The 22,047-nt window shown below is 51.0% G+C and overlaps 1 protein-coding gene across 3 annotated transcripts; it reads right to left on the reverse strand.

Annotated features, from left to right (window-relative positions):
- Positions 1–5,423: 5,423 nt before the first annotated feature.
- On the reverse strand, positions 5,424–21,972 carry MMAB (metabolism of cobalamin associated B). Of its 3 annotated transcripts, none has more exons than XM_074321371.1 (11): positions 21,766–21,922; positions 20,707–20,855; positions 20,530–20,591; positions 18,068–18,161; positions 15,243–15,300; positions 12,970–13,042; positions 12,613–12,710; positions 12,222–12,286; positions 10,421–10,480; positions 8,441–8,557; positions 5,424–6,079 (listed from the first exon to the last, which is right to left on the reverse strand). In XM_074321371.1, the coding sequence occupies exons 2-10, from the start codon at positions 20,823–20,825 to the stop codon at positions 8,464–8,466; spliced, it is 723 nt and encodes a 240-aa protein (XP_074177472.1). In that variant the 5' UTR covers positions 20,826–20,855; positions 21,766–21,922; the 3' UTR covers positions 5,424–6,079; positions 8,441–8,463. The 3 variants fall into 3 exon arrangements, with proteins under 3 accessions (XP_074177472.1, XP_019613086.2, XP_019613085.2); XM_019757526.2 differs by lacking the exon at positions 5,424–6,079 and adding an exon at positions 6,086–7,804; XM_019757527.2 differs by lacking the exon at positions 20,707–20,855 and having other exon boundaries at positions 21,766–21,972.
- Between the last annotated feature and the right edge of the window lie 75 nt (positions 21,973–22,047).

Consider the following 22,047-nt stretch of genomic DNA (forward strand, 5'->3'; position numbering starts at 1 on the left):
CGAGGGTGGCAGAGATTGGCGGTGGGCTGGGGTCAGGAGGTTTCTCACTTGCTTTAATCTTAATTTTGCTTGCTTTAATGTGAAATGTAATTAGGGATTCTGAATTACGGCGGCGAGCATGTCAGGGCTGACTAATCAATTAGTCAGATTTATAAGTCTTTGGTTCTCAATCTATGACCCTGATGTGTCACTTGAAAACTCTGACATATCTGTCCTGCCAGTTGGCTCTCTTGGGGAGCTGTGAGGCTGGGGGAACTACTTTTAGGGCTGCCTTGGAGGGCCAGTCTGACTACTCTCAGGCAGCCTAGAGACCATACCTGCCTCTGAAATCCCCACCTTTATGAGATCTGTGAGGGCTTTAGCCTAGTGTATAAATGTCAAATACACTCCATCTGTTCCACTGTGTCCATCCTGGGAAGCCATGGCAAGACATTACTAATGGATTACCACACTCCTCCCTGCTGAATTTGAATCCCGCCTCAGGTCCCTTCTTAATGCCCTCCAGGCAGCCACCACCAATCAACTGGAATGTGCGTGTCCACCCCGGGGATAAGCCCTTCCCTTCTGTTTTAGCAGAACAGAGTTGGGAAAGGAAGCTGGATGTTGGTTGACCCAGAAGGCCCTCGGGGAGTGTTGGTTTTGCCATGTCCTGACTGTGACACGTTGGACTCATGACTCTACCTGATGGGGCACCACTTTGTTCTGGTAAAGTTAGGGTGGTAATCCGGTATGAAAATCCATACAAGATAATAAATACGAAAGTTCTTCATCTACTCTCAAACCCCGTACAAGTTACAGAGGCAGTAGCCCACAGAAAAGGGAAGAATGCTAAGGTCCTCGACATCCTGTGAGAAGCTGGCACGATCCCCCCCCCGGGGGGCATCTCGGGGGGGCCGTGGTCATTTCTCTTCTTTCCTCCGTTGCCCTAGAATGGAAGCCAAGCATCCACATTCAGGCTGTACAAGGGCTGACTCCGACAGCCAGTTGTCTCTGGTGGAACAAACACAGGGCCTATTCTCCAGGCTTCTAGATGTTGGAGGGACCCCATGGCTTTGGCTACAGGAGGACACCCTCCTTTTGGCTCCAAACGTCCCAAGGGAGAGAGAGATGATTTATTACAGGCAGGGAAAGCAGTAGTCCGTTTCTTTTCTTTTTCACTCATGTTTATTAAGCCTTTGTCAAATCCAACCCAAACTCATTGTAAACAAATAAAAAAAAAAAAAGGAAAATCCAAGCAAAAATGAAGTTAAAACCACCCATAATCCCATGACTTAGAGATAAGTATTATTAACATATAGAATGGCTCCATGCATTTTTGTTTCTGTGGCCTACATACACATACACACATATATTTCTTTCACAGGATTTGGATCATTCCATACATACCATTTTATAACTCGGTGTTTTTTGTTTGTTTGTTTTGTGTTTTTACGTAATAGATTGTGAACACTTTTCCATAGTAATAAATACATAGACATCATCATTTTCAGTAGCTTTATGATATTTCTTATAGTCCCTTATTGTCCAATATTTTACTTATTTAATGATTAGCTCCGTATTATTGAACATTTGTTTCCAAATGTTCATTGTAATGAGCAGCACAGCACTAAACAAACAAACACACAAAAAACCCCTTATGGCTCCACCAATGTATCTATTTACTTGAGAGAAACCCTCAGCAGTGGAATTGCTGGGCCTAAGGACGCACATTTCTAGCACTTTCGTCTGCATTGCCAAGTCGCCCCCCCTGAAAGGTCAGACCATCTCCAATCCCCCCAACAGTGGAGAGTCAACGTTCCTCTCTCCCCGCTGACATCTGCAGGTGGAAAGCCACAGGCTCGGAACTCTCTCCAGCTGCTGGCTCCTGTGGCAGGACCCCCGAGGGCCGTCAGAGCCAAGATCTTCCTCTCTCACTCCCTAACCCAGGTCCCCTGAGAGAGTCCACTGCCAGGTGGGGGTAGGGTCCTGATGCCACCTGACATGGCCACTTGCAGACCCTAACCTCCTCCGTTCCCACGTAGGCACCTGGATGTCTTTTGTCAAAGCCTACCACCCACACCTGTGATGGGACAGCGAGCTTTTGAATTATCGTCAACCTTATTTCCCTCTACAGCTCCTACAGAGTTAACAGATGTACACACGTCTGAGGCAGTCATGCGGCAAGAGACTTTGGGGCCAATCCTTCCCGTTTTGACAGTGTGTAATCGAGGTGAAGCCATAAATTTTATAAACAAGAATAAACGACCCTTAGCAACATATGTCTGCTCGACCCTTCCAAGGTGATCGTAAATAAAGGCACCTGCTCACTAGGGAGGGGACGTGGGCAGACGGATTCGTGCCTTGGGAGCATCTGATGGGGGGAGAGGGGCAGAGAGGTCCCCCAGGCACCCCCAGGTCCTGAGTCAGCTGGACGCCTTTCTGAGATTTATTCAATCAGTTCTCCAGGCTGCCTCCACCCTGAGCCGGTGCCTGCTTCTCACTCAGGTAGCTTGTGGCCGGGTCAGGTGGGTCCTCCCGGGTTTATGGCACCCTCTTCTCCTCCCCTGCACCACTTCGTCAATCACATCCTTACCGCCGATGTCCCAAGATGCCCCACCCCCCGCCGTGGGAGTCTGAAGACCGTTCTTGTCCTGGCTCTGCTACAGCCCACGGGGAGACATCGAATAGCATGTGTCACCACGGAGAAGTAAGAACGTGCTGGAGGTAGGCAGATCCACGTTCAAATCCGAATTTGGCCTCTTCCTCACTGTGCGACAGAGGCCAAGGTGCCGTCTCCCGGTGCCTCTGTGTCGGCGCCTGTATCTGAAATGCAGATACTACTATCTACCTGATGGGGCTGCTGTGGGAGTAATTGCTAAGCACACAAGGAATTGTTCTTGTATTGCTGTGGTGACAGTTTCAAAAGTTCTGCATGTAAGAAGTCAATAAATGTCAGCTGTGTATAATGGTATCATTATAACCATCCTCATCACCCCAGCGGACACTGCATGATTCTGAGCAAAGACTTCACTGCCTCTGAATCTGTTTCCTCACCTGTGAAATGGGGAGAATAACTGTACACACCTCGTAGGGCTCTGAGAACTAAGACGACGCATAAAAGACCTGGCTTTGTGGTACAGTTGAGCATGTAGCTACGTGATAATAAATGCTACTTACGGGGTTTGGAGGCAAACAGCTCCAATTGAAAGCCTAGCTTCACCTCCTAGAGCTGTGTGACTTTGAGAAAGTCATTTCTCCTCTCTGGGCCTCAGTTCGCTCATCTGTAAAATGGGGCAATGATCTGAGATCCCTTTCAGCTCTCACTGCTCTGTGACCCAGTCACCTCTCCCTTTCACTTTGGTATGGTGTTCCTGGAGCCATGTCCCCCAGGCTGACTGGTACCAAACCCTAGTGAAGTCACCTGTCTCCTTTGCCCTCGGCAAGTCGAAACGAACCAGAAGTGCTGCTCAGTGGGCCTCTTTGCTTCACCTGGGCCCGAGCTACTTGAAAGTGCTTTGAAAAGAATAAAACGTGATTCAACGACCAAGCTACTTCTTTTTGAGCTGCCACCATGTGCCAGACTTATTCCCTGAACACTGGAAGTTGGTATCATCCCCCGTTATAAAAGGTGAAGACTGAGGCTAAGACTGGTTAAACGACTTAAGGTGACTCAGCTAAGAGGTGGCAGGGCCAGGGCTGGCCCGGTGGCTCAGGCGGTTGGAGCTCCATGCTCCTAACTCCGAAGGCTGCCGGGCCGATTCCCACATGGGCCAGTGGGCTCTCAACCACAAGGTTGTCAGTTCAACTCCTCGAGTCCCGCAAGGGATGGTGGGCTGTGCCCCCTGCAACTAGTAACGGCAACTGGAACTGGAGTTGAGCTGCGCCCTCCACAACTAAGACTGAAAGGACAACAACTTGACTTGGAAAAAAGTCCTGGAAGTACACACTGTTCCCCAATAAAGTCCTGTTCCCCTGCCCCAATAAAATCTTAAAAAAAAAAAAAAAAGAAGTGGCAGGGCCAGAAGTTGAATTCAAATCATCATCATTATCATCTTATCATCGTCTATAATAATGGCAGCTCATCTACGCCAGAGGAGTGCTAAATCCTTTTATAATAAATATTGCCTCCTTAAACTTGCCCAGTGGCCCTTTTCGGTAGACACTATCCCCCCTTATTTGTGGTTTTGCTTTCCATGGTTTCAGTTACCTGTCTGCGGTCAACCACAGTCCAAAACTATTAAATGGAAAATTCCAGGTATGGTTAACACATTTTAAATTGTGCACCATTCTGAGTAGCCTGATGAAATCTTGTGCCATCTTGCTCTGTCCTAACTGGGGCGTGAATCAGCCCTTTGTCCAGCATCTCCATGCTGCGTATACTCCCTGCCCGTGAGTCACTCAGTAGCCGTCTCCGTCATCAGAGAGAGACCATATTCATATACCTTTTATTACAGTATATTGTCATAATTGTTTTTATTACATACTGTTAATTTCTTACTGTGCCTAATTTATACACTAACCTTTATTATAGGTACGGATGTATAGGAAAAAACATAGTATATACACAGAGGGTGCCAAAAAAAGTCAAAAAAACTTATACACATTTTAAAATGTCTATATATTTTTTTGGCACCCCCAGTATATATGTCTCAGTACTACCCACGGTTTCAGACATCCCCTGGCGGTCTTAGAATGTATACCCCATGGATAAGAAGGGACTACTGTTTTATCATTCGCATTTTACAGATGAAGAAGCAAATCTGAGAAAGATGGAATGACTTGCCCAGAATCATGAAGCTAGGAAGGGACAGAGCTGGTCTTGAACTTGAGTCTGCCGGAGGCCACCACCCAAGGCGTGCATTTGACTGTTATTCGGTGCCCTGCAGGCTTGCAAGCATCAAAGGTCATTCAACAGCCTCCCCGGCCAACCCCAAATGCTCCTTTCTCACACGTCAAGGCTGGAGCCATACACACCCCACAGAGGCGGCTGGAGCAGGCAGCCTTGTCAGTCCGATTCGCTCCTGAAGAGGAGGCTGCCCTGGCCATTCTAGAACACGGGTCCTTGCCTAGGGCTCCCACAGACTTCCTCAAATAGTGTGCAAACCGTGGACACGTCTGTGCGCATGTATCTAGGGGGAGTGTAGCCTTCCTTCACAGAAGTTTCTGATTCTGAGGAGTGGGAGAATACAAGAGACATCCCCAAAGTTCCCGGGTGTGCCCAACCTGCTTGTTCCCTGCCGCTGCTCGAGCTCATGTGTGTCTTCCACAAGACAAGAGAAGCAACAGGTCAACGCAAATGAAAACTGCACCCCCAGTTGGGCTGCAAAGGCGAATCTAGTCCCCTCGATAAGGAAGACTGGACCAGCCTGGGTCCAGTATTGCCAGTGGGATTCCCGGGCCTGGTCTAAAGGGGGGGACAAACTGCAAATCCTTCCAGGCACTGATTTATGTAGCGTTCACGCAGAATTTATTATACAAAGAATTTTATTCAATTAAACTTGAAATGCGTCTGGATTCTTAAAGGTTCAGTAGTGATAACTGGGACACAGCGATCATAAAACTGGATGGGCTGTCGGAGGAAGGTGCCGGGGAGGAGGTGAGGGTGACATTGCCGCTGATGGGAGATTCGGAACTGGGAACGTTTGTCATTGGGATGTGTTACAAGTTCGGGCTGTGAAAATTACTCGGTGAAAAATGCACATTAACAATAGCCATGAAATATCAGTTAAGGGAAACTAGGTTGAGAAATGAGACAGCAGAATCTATTAGGCCTGACATTGTTCTCGGCGGTCCAGGTCGTGATTAAAACGACTGTCAAGTGGCGACTGGGAGGGAGGCGAAGAGCACTGGGCCAGGAGTCACAAGGCCACTGCCTGGGCCCCCATCTAGGCGCTGACTCCCTGAGACAAGTTGGTTTCTCTGAGCCCGTTTCCTCACCTGCAAAGCGACAGCATACAAGCGTCTCCTTCAAGGTTGCTGTGGGGTTTACAGGAGATGAAGCCGGGTGCTGGCGTGACCACGGTGGGGTCCTCTGCGATGGGATATCTAGCCATCCGCTCATCTCTGGCAACGGTACGTAATGTGTTCCCGAGAGCTGGACCTGGAGTAGGGGGAAGCAGGTAAAGCACTGTCTTGGGTGCAAAATGTCTGGGCGCGCCCAAATCCCCGGTAATCAACATAAGCAATCCTTTCACACAGTATTTTTAAAAATCAAAATTATGTACACAAAAAATCTTATGATCAATAAGGTATCACAACTTTAAATAAAGCAGCCTGATGTTTCTTTTCCAACCCTGCATTACTGTGCAGGGGGACAATCATGGACGACGGTTGACAGTGGTGTGCAAATAGATTGGGCTTTACGGTCCCGTGGTTTGACTGGAGTTTTCGTTAACTCCTCTGACTGGCTTCAGGACGTGGAGGATATCTTGTTACGTGTGCATGGGGTGCACGTGTTGCCTTTTGCCTTAGGCTCCAATACGGCTTCGTAAGGCGCTGCAGAAGAGCAAACGTTTCCAACTAAACCATCCTCCAGGTCCCCCACGCAGAATTCCTGTTTTACCCAGGTTGGTGACACAGGACACACCTCCAGAGATGCCAAGCCTGCCCTGCCCTAGGGCTGTCTCTCTGGGAACATTGCTGGTGAAGGGCAGATGCAGAGGGAGACCTGGGAACCCGAGAAACATCTGGCCTGCAACAGCCGCTCTCAGCAAGGGCTGGTGGGGACGGGATTTGGCGACAGGCAAATAGCCTTGTTTCAAAAAGCGTCACTTTAGGATGCTATATTTACACAAAGAGCTTCTCTTGTTCTTTGTGGGGGTATGTTTCATCGTAGCCAGGAGCGCAGGACTGTTGTTTTACTACCCACGTCCTGCTCCTTCTGGAAAGACTTGGAGGAGGGCAGAACCGAGTGCACTGAGCCTTTCGCTGCAAGCTTGTGGAACACGCCTCCCAGCTCAGCCCGAGCGCCGGCTCTCAGATGGGGCACTTAACCACTGTCAATTGCCCTGAAGCGCTCGTGCTTTCACTGTTTTCATTCTGTGCATAAATACCGAGCACCTGTTATGGTACCAGGCCCGGTGCCAACCACAGAGACTACAGGGAGGCACCCCACATGGTCACGTCGGGAGAGTTTTCACTTTCACTCACGGTCCCTTACACCTCAGCCGCTCTGCCCAAGGCTGACGGGGGCCCGCCACACCTGCTGGGAACAAAAGGCCCCAGAAGGTCTGAAAGGTAAATGTTCTTCCAGCAAAATTAGCAGGCGAGGTGGTGAGCGCCAAAGCAAAAATATGCACGTGACTGACGGTTTTAACATTGGCTGATGGGCGGGCAAGGACAACGGAGTGACCTGTGTCCTGGACGGGCCTTGCTGGTGTCTCATGTGAAGCAGGCACTCAGTAAGTAAATGATTGCTGAATGGAGTGCACAGGCAGTTCAGTCTTGAGAGTTAGCAAGAGCCTGCCCTTCTGAAGTCATTTCCTGCAATTAGCAGCGTGGCTTCTTCAGGTTCTCAGGGCTGCCTCCTCGCCCTTCATAAATATCCCCCTGCCCAAGGACACAGCTGGCACTGGCAGTGTGGTTTCATAGCAGGAGGGAGCAGTGGTGACACGTGAAATAAAATACAGCAATGGCATGGATCTCAGAGGCATAAACCAGCCAAGTGCAACATCAGGGAAATAAGTCTCGTCTGTGTCGGCCTCGCTGGGAACAGGAGATCTTACTGCTTGAGCTGAATACGCTCCACCTCAGCCCCGGGACACCATCTGCTTGGGCAGGACATACCCTCCTTTAGGTGGTGTTTCTCTCACCAGGGCCTCCAGTCCTGGATGGGGGAGGGATCCTGTGAGAGAGGCTTCTCCAGGCTGCACCCCCGCCACGCACCTGTCTGCCCAAGTGTGTTTCCGAGGCCTGGCCTGTCAATCTGCAGCTGTCCCTCCCCCACATTTAGGCGGTGATGGGTGGCTCAGAGGTGACTAAACTTCCAAATCCTGTCTGCCTTTCCCTTTATACACGTGACATTTAAAGCCCCTTTGGCACAGGTAAATCACCATTACATTTCCAAGTGCCTCTGGTCCCACTCCAAATCCTTAAACAAGCTGAGTTGGCAGTGGAAGGGCTCTCCCCCCCCCCCACATGGTTCAAGCCTTTCCCACTTTTATTCTTTGTTCTGTGTGGCTTCTTCTCATTGCATCACTCGCTTTACCTTTCTTTTCTGCAATACTGAATTCTTCCCACTTTCTCTGACACCAAGGAGAGCCCGGGGAAGTGGGGGTGGAATTCTCCAGCAGCCACAGCTCCTTGAGGGAAGTGGCAGGGGGTCTGAAAGGCAGCTGAGTCTGGACAAAAGACCAGCTTCCAGCCCCTCCGGGTGAGACCTTCAGGAATCAGGACACAAGGGGCAAACTTCTTTTCATCTTGTCACTGTCACCACCGAGGGGTCTACAAAGCTCCCCCTTACCATTATTTTCAAGTGCCGCAGGTTCAGGCCGATGGGTCATTTTTCTTGTATATTTTTTCTTGTTTCCCCTCCTTCATGGCTGCATATCTGGCTAACGTAAAGAGATAGTCGCTGAGTCTGGAGGGACAGAGAGAAACAGACGGAATAATCTGAGCTGAGCAATCAATGCTAACTGGGTCCTTCCCATATTAGCCTTCAAGGAGGAAATATAAATCACACGGCCCCAGGAGCATCAGGCAGGACAGCGGGTGCTCGGTCAACTTGGGCGTGATGGATGGCACTCGGAGCCAGCTTCTGTGCGAGCCAAGTGCCCGACTGTGGCGCCAGAGCTGGGGCGGCTCCTACAGGACAAGGCCGCTACCCGCGAGCCACCTCACAGGGCTGGCGACTTTGGGCCATGCCCTGGGCTAGTTTCTATACTGTCCAGTGACCGGAGCTGGTGACCCCCAAATTGGAGCATGCACATGAGTCCCCTGGGGATCCCAGAGAGGTGCAAATTCTGATTGGCGGGGAGGGGCGCTGGGCCAGGCCTGGGATTCTGCAGGTCTGACCTGTACCCAGGTGACACTTTGGGCAGAGGAGGCCTAGGGTGGGGTTCTCATCCTCGGGGCTACTGACCGCGGGCTCATTCTTTGTGGTGGGGGAAAGGGACTGTCCTGTGGATCGCGGAACGTCGGGTACCATCCCTGGTCTCTACTCACAATGCCAGTAATACCCCCACCCAGCTGTGCCAACCAAACATGTCTCCAGACACTGCCAGGTGTCCCGGTTGAGAAGCACTGGCCTGCTAGGCCCTCGTCTGCCTCTCCCTTCTTGCTGAACCCCCAGGGATGGGGCCTGTGGGCAGGAGTTGGGGCAGAAGAAATACAAAAGGAGACACCGAGCCGGCCCTTACGGTGCTTGCAGGGGGTTCATGCAGCTCTCCACCTCTCCCTCCTGCACTTCTTGTTTGCATGCTGACCACTGATGACCACTTCCTCCATCTCCCCCTGCCCCACCTCTATCCACTGAGGCCAGCTCCGTGCCAGGTCCTGCCAGAACCTTGCCCACCCCTGCTGCCCCCAGGATTAGGTCCCCTTCCTTCTAAAGCCTGGTGGCTCGTGTTTGTTTCTTATCCACTCAGTGATGCCTCCCTGGCTGAGGGAATGAACTGACTGGGTCCTCACAACACCTGTAGGACTGTCAGGGCTCCCCCCAGGCATTGGTGCTGTGATGATGAATGGAACGTGCCTCACTCCCCGTCAGGATCACTCGCCTCCCAGGAGGAAAGGAGCTAGTCAGGACCCCTCACAGCCCAGGCCACGTACCTGTGAAAGGAGTGACCATAGGAAGGGGCCAGATCCCGGATGTGAGGTCACTCTCTAGACACCCAGGACATCTCGCAGGGGTCCCCCAGCTCTTGACCTGCTCCTGCCCATACGGGAACTGCAAAAGCCAAGGCTGGAGCAGACCCAGTGGAGCAGGCCTTGGGCCCGCTGTGGCCTCGGAGGCTGAGTGATGGGCTGCAGGGGCCCTCCCTGGGCCATCAGCTCACCAGGTCCTGTGCCAGGAGCCTGGGCCCAGATGGACCTGAGCTCACTTTGCCTGGCTGTCTCCTCAGCTCACACTGCTCGGGGGCCTCGCAGGGACGGGGACTGGTTGACTCAGACTCCTGCCTGGGCTCCTTGGTCAGCCACCACCATACTTCCCATGGCCTCCCTGGTTACCCAGCCTCAACGCGGGCCCCTTGCTGCTGCACTATCCCTTTGTTCCGATGTTTCTCTTGGCTGGTTTTTACAGCGGCCTCTCCCAACAAGATCTGCACCTCCCCAGGGACAGGGACGGTCCCTGCCTTGTTCTTAGCTGCATCTCCCTGTCCAGCACCATGCCTGGCACACAGCAGGCCCTCTGCGAAGAGATGAGCGAGGCCCATTTTGTTGTGGTCACCTCCCCGCCACGTGGTTCACTCTTCAGAGGAGACTCCAAATCCCACCTAAGTACCTGTTTAAGAACTTGGCCACGTTGGCATCCGTCTCACCCGCTTGGACAAGAGGCACCACGCTGCAAAGGGAGGACACACGGCATCACTAACTTAGGGGATCAATGCACTGCAGGACCCAGGGCTCGGTCCCACGCTGGCGTGTCTGGCAGCTACTGCCTGGTCTGGTGTTTGTGCCAGTCTATGGGGACATTCGAGGCTGTGGCCTGCGGTCTGGGGACATCAACAATGGGGGAGGCCCTTGCTAAGCCCTTTGCGCCCATCACCTCTGCTGCAAAACCCTTGCCAGGAGACACTCTCCCCAAAACGAGGCTCCGGGTTTGTGTCCCCTGCCCAAGGGGCTTTTTCACCCGGTGGTGTCCTGTAGGCACATCTGCACACTCCTTTCTGGTAGACTGAGGGCCCACCCTCTGCTTGGCCACTCTCCACTGTGGCCTTTGGGTTGTCTCCAATTTTTTGTTATTATGAGCATGGCTGATGTGCATGGCTTTGTACAAATGATTTTTTTTTCTTCTTTTGAAGCCAAAGCTCTTCCTGTTACCCAGGATCCCTTTAGGAACCACTTGGGTCCAAGAGCCTCTCATGAAGGATGAGACCTTTAGGATGTGGGGTGATGGACAGAACTTGGATTTGGACTGGACAGACCCGGGCTCAAATCCAGACTGTGCCATGGGCCTCTTGGGTGATCCTGGCCATGTCACCTCTCTGAGCCCTGACTTCCTGACTCCTGTGAAGTGGGGGCTGCCCCCACCTCTCTCCCAGAGTCGTGAAGAATCAATGAAATAATGACTATAACGTGCCCAGCTCAGCCCTGCCTGTTACATCAAGGTAGGGCTTTCTGTCCATTTCTCTATCAAGTTGGGTGGCAGCCTGGTCTGAGTGGTGGAAACAGAGATTTTGCAATTATTCTTGTTAAGTTTCCTTGAAAAGGCTGTCAGTAGCTTCTGGGGGCCCCTCCTCTCCCCAACTCTGAGCTGGGGAGGTTGGGATAACAAGTGGCTGGTCTATTGACCATTTCTACTTGGGGCCCACACTCATGTGGGGCCCTCTGGGTCCTTCTGTACCCAGCAGGCAGCAGGACCCTTTCGAGTCACCCCGTGGCCTAATGCCCGTCATGGCTTCCTGTTACTCTCTGGAGAAAGGCAGACCCCTCTGGGCTTACGAGAGGCCCTGCCCAGCGAGGCCTCATTGTGCCCTACGCCTCTCACTGTGGATCCAGACACTCGGCCTTTCTGTCCCTTCAGTGCAGCTGCTGTTTCTCCCCTGACACTGTTCCATCCCCTTTACCCCAATCCTTCCATTCTTGGCTCCCGCAGGATGACTGGAGACCCTCCCTGCACCCAGCCTGGGTCACTCTGGCGCCCCACACCCTCCTGCACAGCGCTTATCATGGTGTGGGCTCGGCAATCATTTCTGCTCCACTCAAACTGCCTCATTTAAATGAACCCCCAGGAATGAGGGAGCTGGGGCACAGGAGAGAATTTTCACTTAATACCCTTTGGAATTGGAGTGTTATAATTATAAATAACCAACTAAACCCACTAGGACTTCCTCCCCTCTGTTCATCCACAACTGCTTGTTTCTCTACAAGCCCATCATCTGTCATTTGTCTGGTCACAGGTTGCTGTCTGCCCTGCGCAATGCAGTGCTCTGAGGATAGGCACTTGGTCTGGCTTGGTGTCCACCTGGCACGGCAGAGGTGCCGGGAAAGACCTTGTCACCAGGTGGCTGGGCGGCACTCTTTGCATGCAGCTGCCTCCCGCTCCGACCAGGATCCCACTCCCTCTGCCCTGGGCCCCTTACCGTCTCTCAGCTCGGCGACACACAGTCCGACAGAAATGCAGTGCAGAGCTGCTTTTGCCTCCCGACTGAAAGGAGAAAGTGGGTGATGGCCGGAGCAAAGGGGTAGGCGGTGTGCCCACTGTAGAAAGGGAGCTCCTCAAACGGACAGATGGATACACAGGACCCGCCACTCAGTGGGCAGTGTTCTGCCTTCATGGGGCCCTGCTGGGAGGCACCCACTGGGCACCCCTGTCCAGAATGGGCCGAGCTGGGGAGGGTCTAGAGGGGAGCTTCTGTCACTACTAAAAATTAAAGAGGGGATTTATTCAACACCCATGTGTTTTTGTTAAGACGCTTGGCCGGCAGCTCCCCCGGCCCCCTCACCCCCAGGTGGAGACTGCCCAGTACGTACAGGCAGAATGAAAGCCGTGAGAGGGGGGAGCTGGCTGGAGTATTTGTCAATCCACTGCTCCAGCTGCAGGATGGGCCCCGCCTCGAACGTGGTGTGTCCTGAGGGGTCAGGGAGCAGAAGGACACAGCCATGAGGCCCATCGCTGGCCGGAGCATCAAGGAAACCTCCCCCATGTGCCCCCTGCCTGGTGCCCTCCAAACCACTTCCAGTGTCTTGAAAGGTTCCTTTCCTCTCAGGGTCTACAGCCCGGCTGACAGGGGTCGCAGGTGACACTCAGGAGAGTCCCCCTTCCACCCCGCCTTGGGCCTAGCCCCCCGTAGAGCCCTGTGGACACACACAGCGGGTTCAGAGAGTTACTTAAGTGAGCCTCCCTGGCCGAGGAGCGTGGTGTCGCCAGGGCAGAGCCGATGTCCTGCAGTGAGCACTGGATCTGGGGAAGCAACAGAGGCAGGAATGAAGGTCTATTCACGGCAGGCCCAGCGGGGATAATGGGGCCCACGTGCACAGTTACCACCTGACGCACAGGACACACGGGGACTGTCAGAACCTTTGATTAGCTGGCATTTAAAGGCTAATTAGCAACCTGTCTGAACCTTCAGGACGTTGGACGCCAGCCCTGTTGAGAGGGGCCCTGGCTTCCTTGGGGACGACTAGGTTACAGAAAATGTCCAGGGGTGGCCAAGAGGGTTTCCTATCCCCACCCTTGCCTCCCAGGTGCCTGGGCCCTGGGAGGCTTTTTCTTTCTCTGAACGGACAGCTTTGGTTTTCCTGTAACAACCTGTAACCGTGGGGCCAGGAGACCACATATGACGATGCTTTCTCAATGATAAAGGCCAGGATCTCTGAGAACATGGGCAGCTGAGGGGCAGGAAGCATGGCTGGGTGAGGCCTCTGCTCTGAGCGGCAGGAGCAAGGGGCTTTGCTTAGAACAGAGGTGGCCTGTCGAGCTCTGGGGAAAGGACTCCAGGCCCCTGCCTGACAAATGACCGATGGGGCTCCTGTGCCGATGAGACCCACAAACACCGCCTCTGACTTTCTGTCCGGCTGGGTCCACGCGAGCTGGATGGTGAGCTGTGGGGAGAGTGGAGGTCTTCGATTTCTGTTAAGATGGCCACTGTGACGTGTGCCAGGAGGAGGGCACAGCAGATGAACTGAAAGGCTCCCCACCCAGCAGGGGACGAGACCCTCCCTGGGCCACCGACCAGCAGACCCTGGGTGACTCAGTGGCCGCCTGGTGCCTGTGACTTCTGGTGGAAGGGGGGAAACAATATGGCCCAGTGGCTGGCACCTGCGGCGATCACCCCAGGTAATGCTGGAGAGAGTTGGCTCTGGTTTGGGAATCGGGTCCCAGCTCCACTAATCCCTGGCTGTGGGGCCTTGGGCAAGTCGCTCCTTCTGGGCTCCTGCGCCGATCAAATGGGGAGATGCCAGGAAGGCAGCAAACAGGCTGCCTGGCATTCTCCCGCAGCCCCTGGGGACCAGACTGGCCCCCCCCATATGAACAAATCACAGTCTGCAACATCAGGATGCCCTGGGCAGGTGGGGAGAAAGGCAGGATACTGGGCGGTTTGACACTCCAGGTGACGCCTGCTATTTGAGCCAGAAGCACAGGAGCTGTGGAAACCTGGTAGAGGCGCACACCCAGCTGGAGGTGGGCGTGGCCAGGGAAGGCCCCTGGCAGCGGTGACGTGAAAGCTGTGACCCAAAGGACGGGGGGCTAGCGCACAAGGTGTGCTCATCGTGTCGCTGTCCCAGCTTTCCCTCTGCAAGCCCCACTCAGATGAGCACAGCAGACAGAGATGCCCACTGGACGGGAACAGTTAGGTTCCCATTACGAGGCTGAAAACTGCCCTCCGTCACACGGGAGGTGACTCGTTCACAGAACGTCCCAGCGGCAGAGGCCTCGCATCCTTCCGCAGCCCCCTCACTGCCCTCCACCTGCTCCCAGGAGCCCGAGGAGGCTCCAGCCTGGTCTGGAAGCGGGCCGACGATCAGCCCTCCAGGGAGCAGTTCCCAAAGACTCAGGTCAACATGTGGACTGACGCTTCATCCTGTGTGTGTAGGTAGGGAGTCCCTGCCTCCGTTTCTGAAGTCCTCTCTGGGGGTCAGAGCTTCCAGTGCTTAAGGAGCCAAACAGTCATACTAACAACGATAAACTCCCTGGGTAAGGGCTTACTGCAGCCAGGCTTCCAGTTTCTCAACCTCGGTGCTACTGACATTTTTGGCCGGGTCCTTCTTTGTGGTGGGGGCTGTTCTGTGCACCATAGGACATTTGGCAGCATCCCTGGCCTCCACCCACTAGATGACAGTGGCAACTCCACCTCTGGTTGTGACAATCAAAAATGTCTCCAGACATTGCCAAATGTCCCCTGGGAGGTAGAACTGCCCCAGGGTGAGACCACCGCACTTTACATTTCCCTCTTTTAGTGCAATCCTCATCATTCGCCTGGGAGGGAGGATTATCTCCGTATGTCCCCATTATACAGATGGAGAAACTGAGGCTCACAGAAGAAGAGTGACAGGTCCCAGGTGACACAGAGAGGAAGCCATGGTCAGATGACAAAGCCAGTTATGGCCACCAGGCCGCAGGGATGAAAAATCTCAGCTTGGTGGGAGACGATGTTACTCACTTTCTCAAGCTCTTCAGCAAATGGGTGGCCCTTCTCTGTGATTAATTCTATAGCAAACCTATGAGAAAAAAGGAAAAAGAATTTGCCTCTAATATGATGTCCCCAGGCCCTGTCTTGCTGTAAGGAAATAGATTCTCAGGTGATAGGCCGTTTAGATAATTTGGCTCTAATAGCCACCGTGCTATTTTTCTTGCTGACAATAAGAACATCATAACCTTCCATTTGGTTAAGGGTAGTTGTTTCTCAAAATGCCTTCTCTTAGACTCATTACTCATTCAGTCGGTAATTCCTTTTTCAGTGTCTACTCTGGCTCGGCCCAGGCAATTTGGTGGTGAGCAGAGGTGACACAGGCTCTGTTTGGCAGGAGGAAGACCTGAATTGAATATTATGTGACTGAAGGTAAAGTTGCAAACTGAAGTCAGTGCTCTGAAGGAAAGCGCTAGATTCCTGGGAAACCTGGTCTTGGCTAGGGTTCAGGGAGGGCTTCCTGGAAGAAGCGATGCTGGGGTTGGGACTTTAAAAGCTTAGGGGGTTTCCTGGTAAGGTGGGAAGGGGCAGGGAAAGCAAAGTGCCCCAGATGCAGGTGAGGACCCTGGCGGCCGTGGCCTCCCTCAGAACTCTGCACTCCCCTTCTGTACCGTCAGGATCCTGGCAGGAACAGATAGTGGTGCTTTCAAAGGGTTCCCGGAGGCGAGCTTCCCGAACATGGGAAGAATTACAGAAACTGACAATGGATGGCAAAGGTCAGCAAAGCAGGAGCCTGAAGGAGCCAGGGAGGGTCAAAGGTACTGCCAACCCTGGAGAGAGCCGGATTCTCGGTGGGGGCCACCCCCAGGACCATGCAGCTGGGGGAGAGTAGGTGGAGAGCCAGCCACCATCAGAGCCATACACAGCGGGGGAGCGGGCAAGAAATACTCCTGCACCTCTCTCCACCCACTGTCCCATCTCCTGCTGGTGCCTTCCACTGGCTGGACCCACCAGAGCCAGAGGGCAAGGGAATGGGGGTGAAACAGTCGCCAGGTGATAAAGGCCAGCATTCCAGGCACAGAGCCAAAGAGGAGGGTGGAGAATGGCTTGGAAAGGGCAGGTGAAGAACCACCAGCACATCTTCCTAGCCCATCTTACAACTAGAACTAAATACACAAATGTGTAATTAGCTGTCTAGTGTCGGGCTTCCCCTCTGGACGCAAGCAAGGGCTATGCAGACCGGGACACACACAGTCTGTCCCTCACAGCTGGATGCCTCAGGCCTGGCACGTAACAGGTGCTGAGAATATCTGTTCACTAAGGATGTTCCCATGATGCCAGCTAGCTGGTGCCTGCCCCAGCCCAGCTCCCACCACTTGGAGGTGCCTCTTCAGTGTCTGTCTGCACCCCGCTCCTGTCCCTGGGACTGTGGCCACGAAGGCAGGGCTGAGGCTCTCTGCTTATCAGTGCCTGGCACACAGAGATGTTCGAGCAACATCTGACAAAGGAAAAATCCCCAACTGGGGTTTCGCCAATGTCCCACATCAGCTGAGAGATGATGGCTTGATGATTTGCTAATTTTAGGCAGCTGATGCTAGAACTTGCCTTTCCCTCCCCTCTGCCCACTTCCTCTTGTGTCTGCCTGTCCCCACCTCCCTGCCCCTCACCTTCCCCACACACCAAGGGGTCTGCCTTCTTTACTGTGCTGAAAGACTACACCTCCAATGATCTGTCCTGAAGATCTCACTTAGTCAGGCCCATCCTTGAAAATGGAAGCCATGAGCAGGTTAAGTTTTAATAATAATAATAGCTGGCATTATTATTACTGGTGCTAAATGCTATCTTAAGGGTGAAACATGGGATTGTCTCATTCAGTCCTAATAAGAACCTTATTACTATGATCATATGACAGAACAGGAAACGGAGGCTCAGAGAGGCCAGGTGATTTGCCTGAAGTCACACAGCCAGTCAGCAGTGATAGACAATTTGAAGCCAAGTCTGTCTGATTCCCGTGACTTTCACCCACAAGGCCTCAACCAAGCTCCTGAACCGGCACTAGAGCTAAGGGCCGCTCACACTGTCAACAGTTTGCTGAGTTTGGAGGACTGGACAACTGTTCTCAAATATTTGTTGCCGCTCCCACAGCAATGCTGTCTGGTGTGTCCATGTGACTAGCTCTGGCCAGTGAAATGTGAGCAGCTATGATGTCACTTCATGGAAACTTGAAGAGACAGTGTGAGCTTTGGCACGATCTCTTTTCCCTCTGTTACAATTACTGGTGTTGTTCTAGACAGAGGCTGTCCTGCCAAACTGGGACCCAGAATGATGTCATGAAGCCCCCAAACACACCCAACCGGCAATGGGCTTGAAGTAAGTATACTTCGGGTGTTGTAAGCCATGGGATTGGGGGGTTGTCTGTTACCACAGCATGGCCTGGCCGATCCTGACTAATTCCCTGAGTCTACCTCCTAAACTCTGGCTGTGTACATGCTTATTGAAAAGCCAAGGCTCACAAAAGGGCTCACACCTGATGCACGGTATACTATGCTCGACTTACCTCCTTCACTTAATAAATACATGCACCTCAACAGCACACGTGTACTGAAGCATGAGAGAGGAGAGATGGAGGGGTAGGGCTGCCTCACAAGGCATGGGACAGGAGTATGCAAAAGGGATAGGTGTCTGCAGCCCGGCAGCCTTGGGGCTGACCAGGTGCCCCGGTGCTTCCAGGCCGAGGCAGGTTCATGGGTGGGCAGCCTCCAGGACGAGCGAGCACTCTTGAGAGCTTCACGTCAATTACATGTACGGAAGGAAGCCCAATTCAAACTCAACCTCAGCGCCAATCCTGTCGCCCTTACCCGATGGCTGAACTTAATTCATCTGTCGTTCCCACGGCCTCAAACACTTGGTCATCTTTGGGTCTCCTTTCTCCAGTGAAGGTGCTAGAAAATCCTGTGAAAAAATGTGTAGCCACGCAAATTAAGAATTTTTTTTTCCCTTGTATGCACTTTTATAGAAAACTTTCTACTTGAAGTATAACATACATACAGAAAAATGCTTGGATCATTAAGTGTATACAAGTTGACGAATGGCTACTAACTGAATAATATCTCTGCGATCAGCACCCAGATCAAGAAATGGAATATGACCAGCACCCTAGAAGCCCCATGCACCCCCTTTCAGTTGCTACCCTTCAATGGTAACCACTATCCTCACTTCTTTCCTGATATGCTTTTAAACTTAAAAAATTATGTCCTTGACTCTGGGTGGTGAACACACAATGGGATTTATAGATGATGTAATACAGAATTGTACACCTGAAATCTATGTAATTTTACTGACAATTATCACCCCAGTAAATTTTAAAAATAAATTTAAAAAAAATTATGTCCTAACTATCCTGCTAAAGAAAGAAAACACACGTGTACATATTATGCATACATTATATTTCACATAAAATCAAAGTGCTCTGTATCACTACCTCCGTCACCTTTCCCATCTTTGTCCCCCAACCACCGAGAAAGAGAAAACCTGCTCTGGACAGCCAGGCTGGCCTGGCGCTATCAGACAGGCTTTGGGCTGCCAGGTGCTGGCCTGGCCCTCACAGGTGGGGTGTTCTCCTGTTGAACGCAAACGATTTCACAGAACACCATCAGATGGGCCACTCTATGATTGTGACAGATCAAGATCAAAATGGAAACGCTCCTAAACACGTTTGAGCACAGAACATTATAAAATGACCAATGTCCCCCTTTCTTGGCTAATGTGAGTGACTGCTGTTTCTTTATCAATTACACCTGAGGCACTGGATACCTTTGGGCCCAAGCTGTCCTTCTCCCCTTCTAAATAAAATGATTAAGATACCCAATTACAGAATTATCCCTGCTTCTGACATCACCTAATCCAGAGAGAGCCCACTTCCTTGAACGCTCTTCAAATCACCTACAAAAAGGCCAGGCCTTTCTAGCACCCTCTTATTGAGCTGCCCCATAGCGCCTATGGCATGCCGTCTCCCTAGGTGTAATGAGCTAACTGATCCAACTTTATTTGACTAGATTGACCCTGGAGTTCTTTGGCGGGAGGGCATTAACACCACCTTCTGTTTGTCATACCTACGCATACTTTTTCGTTTTATTGTGGTAACATACCGTGTTTCCCCCAAAATAAGACCTAGTAGCTGGACCATCAGCTCTAATGCGTCTTTTGGAGCAAAAATTAATATAAGATAACATAATATAATTAATATAATAATATAATATAATTAATATAATATAATATAATATAATATAATATAATATAATATAATGTAACATAATATAATACCGGTTCTTGTTTTAAGACCGAGTCTTATAATATAATATAATATAATATAATATAATATAATATAATATAGTACCGGTTCTTATATTAATTTTTGCTTTAAAAGATACATTAGAGCCAATGGTCTGGCTAGGTCTTATTTTCGGGGAAACATGGTATATAATACATAACATAAAATTTACCACATTCAACCATTTTAAGTGTATAGTTAAGTGGCATTGAGTACATCCGATGCATGTTTTTATACTTCTGCTATATAAGTATACAGTAAGTCTTCATTTACCATCATTGAAAGGTTCTTGGAAACTGCAACTTTGAGCAAAATGAACAAAACCAATTTTACCACAGGCTAATTGATTTAAACAAGAGTTAAGTTCCTGCTGCATCTCATCAACATTATAATGAAATGATGTTGAAGAAAACAATGTTATTTGAGGACCTGCTGTACTCGTATATCCAAAAATCAATATATGAGTATCCTAGAGATCCACACATTTTAAACTTAAGAAAATGGTATCAAACTGGTATTTTGCATCTTACGTTTTTCTGGACCATATTATGTTCTGGTATTTTTTTTATATTCTCAAAGTAATGCTCAGTTAAAAAAAAAAAAAAAAAACAGAATAGAATAAAAGTATTTACAGTAAACAATGAAAGCACTCTGTCCATTCCTCTCCCCCACGACTCAATCTCTCTCCCAGGTAACAGTCCAAAGTGTAACTTTTTAGGCTGTTCAATGCGTACCTGAATACACACACACACACACACACACACACACACACACACACTCTCACTTTTATCCAAATGATTTGGGTATTTGGATTGTTCTGCAACTTGCTTTGATTGCTTACTATATTTTGGGCATCTTTCATATCACACATTTTGGTCATGTATACTGAGATCGGCCACATACTTTTTAATGGCTGCAAAGAATTTGGAAGAACTTTAAAATGAAGTCTTCCACGTCTCTCTTTGCAATTTTCACCGGTCCCCACCCTACCTTTGTCTCCTGTTTTGGTGTAAATCTTGGGGATCTTGGGTGTCTTCAAGGAAGGTTGTGGCCTAATGAGAAAACAGACATCAAGAGGTGGTGAACGGGGGTGGCGTACACAGTGGGGCACCTCCTTCCATGGGCCCCAGCTTGCTGCTCATAGCCTCAGAGGCAGCACCTACCCACCTCAGCTTCCATCTCTTGTTGCCATCTTTCCCCTCCATCTCTCTTAACTTTAAGCCCTTTGTGGGCAAGCTCTGTGTCTTTCCCACATCCATGTCTGCGGAGTCGCTGATGTAGTCCATTGCTCAACGCAGAAGCCCAATAAATATCCGCTGAAAGAATTTACTGATCACTTTTCGTAGTCCCTGCACTGTGCTAAGTGGATTACTGGCATTATGTCCTGAAATTATCCCTGGAATCTTCCCAGAGCCCCAAGGACAGACACTATCTATGACCTTCATCTTACTGTTGAGGAGGCTGTAGTTCACAGGATGAGACTCTCCTTCCTAGGTCACCCCGGGAGGAAAAGGGAAGGCTGGGACTCATGCCCAAGACCATCTGCCTTACCCAAAACTGTTGCTTCTGCCTTACCCAAACGCTTATCTTCTACTCCACCAAGTCAGGAAAAGAAAACTGGGCTACTTCCATTCTATGAAACTTCAAGTATACTCAGAAATAAAGAATTGCCAAAACAAGGTTCGAGAATTGGCATTTTCAAATAGCAACGTAACACCTTTAATACAGACTTCAACATGAAAATGTGACATTACAAAGTTATTCAAATGTTAAATTACTGGATCTATGAAATATATGACTCCATTATGAATTCATGGTACTTTACAGGCTCTGAGGTCTGGGAATGAGGTGTAAGTTTCAAGGTCTATGATGACAACCATCTTTAGATTATGTGGTGTATCTCTGTGTCTGAAAGTATAAACTGCTTTGGAGATAGGTCAAAATCTGAATTGCCCCTACAACCACCACCGTGAGGCCAGGCAGCCTGCCCTTTTGGCCCACATGGTTCATTCCCTGCCCTGTGGATGACAGCTGAGCTTCGTTCTGACATGTGCAATGAAATCTTGGTCTCTGGCTCCTACGGGGCCCACACTGCCATAGTGACGTCAGGACTAAGATGTCACCTGGCAGGTGCCGTGGTAATCTCACAGCAGTGTGACGTAACTATGGCGACAACACCACAATTCATGGCAGGTGTCCGAGTTACCCTCCCAGCCGGGCACTCACCCGTCCCCGTCTTCCACGCCCGGGACCCCGCGGCTCTGGAAACGGGGACAAGGTAGCCTGCGGGAGCCGAGGCAACCGCGAAGGCCAAGGCGGCCTCCCAGGCCCCACACAGCCATGTGCCAGGCGGTTGTCGGCGTTGACCCCACCGGGCTCCAGTACAGGTCGCGGGGCGACTCCACCTACCACCAGCCGCACCACTCGTCAGCCACCATTTCCCATTGGTCTGTGGCTCTCGGCCCAGGGCGGGACACTCCCAGGAACTTGTTTCCTATTGGTTCACGG

This window comes from Rhinolophus sinicus, linkage group LG16 (genome assembly GCF_036562045.2).
Source record: "Rhinolophus sinicus isolate RSC01 linkage group LG16, ASM3656204v1, whole genome shotgun sequence".
Classification (NCBI taxonomy): Eukaryota; Metazoa; Chordata; class Mammalia; order Chiroptera; family Rhinolophidae; genus Rhinolophus; species Rhinolophus sinicus.

Excerpts from the sequence above, each read along its gene's own strand:
- MMAB (XM_074321371.1), bottom strand. The coding sequence starts at position 20,825 with ATGGACTACATCAGCGACTCCGCAGACATGGATGTGGGAAAGACACAG. Across the intron at positions 12,287-12,612 it reads TCACGGCTTTCATTCTGCCT|TCGGGAGGCAAAAGCAGCTC; the intron begins GTACGTACTGGG and ends TTCTCCTTTCAG. Across the intron at positions 8,558-10,420 it reads GTGGCCAAGTTCTTAAACAG|ACTCAGCGACTATCTCTTTA; the intron begins GTACTTAGGTGG and ends CTGTCCCTCCAG.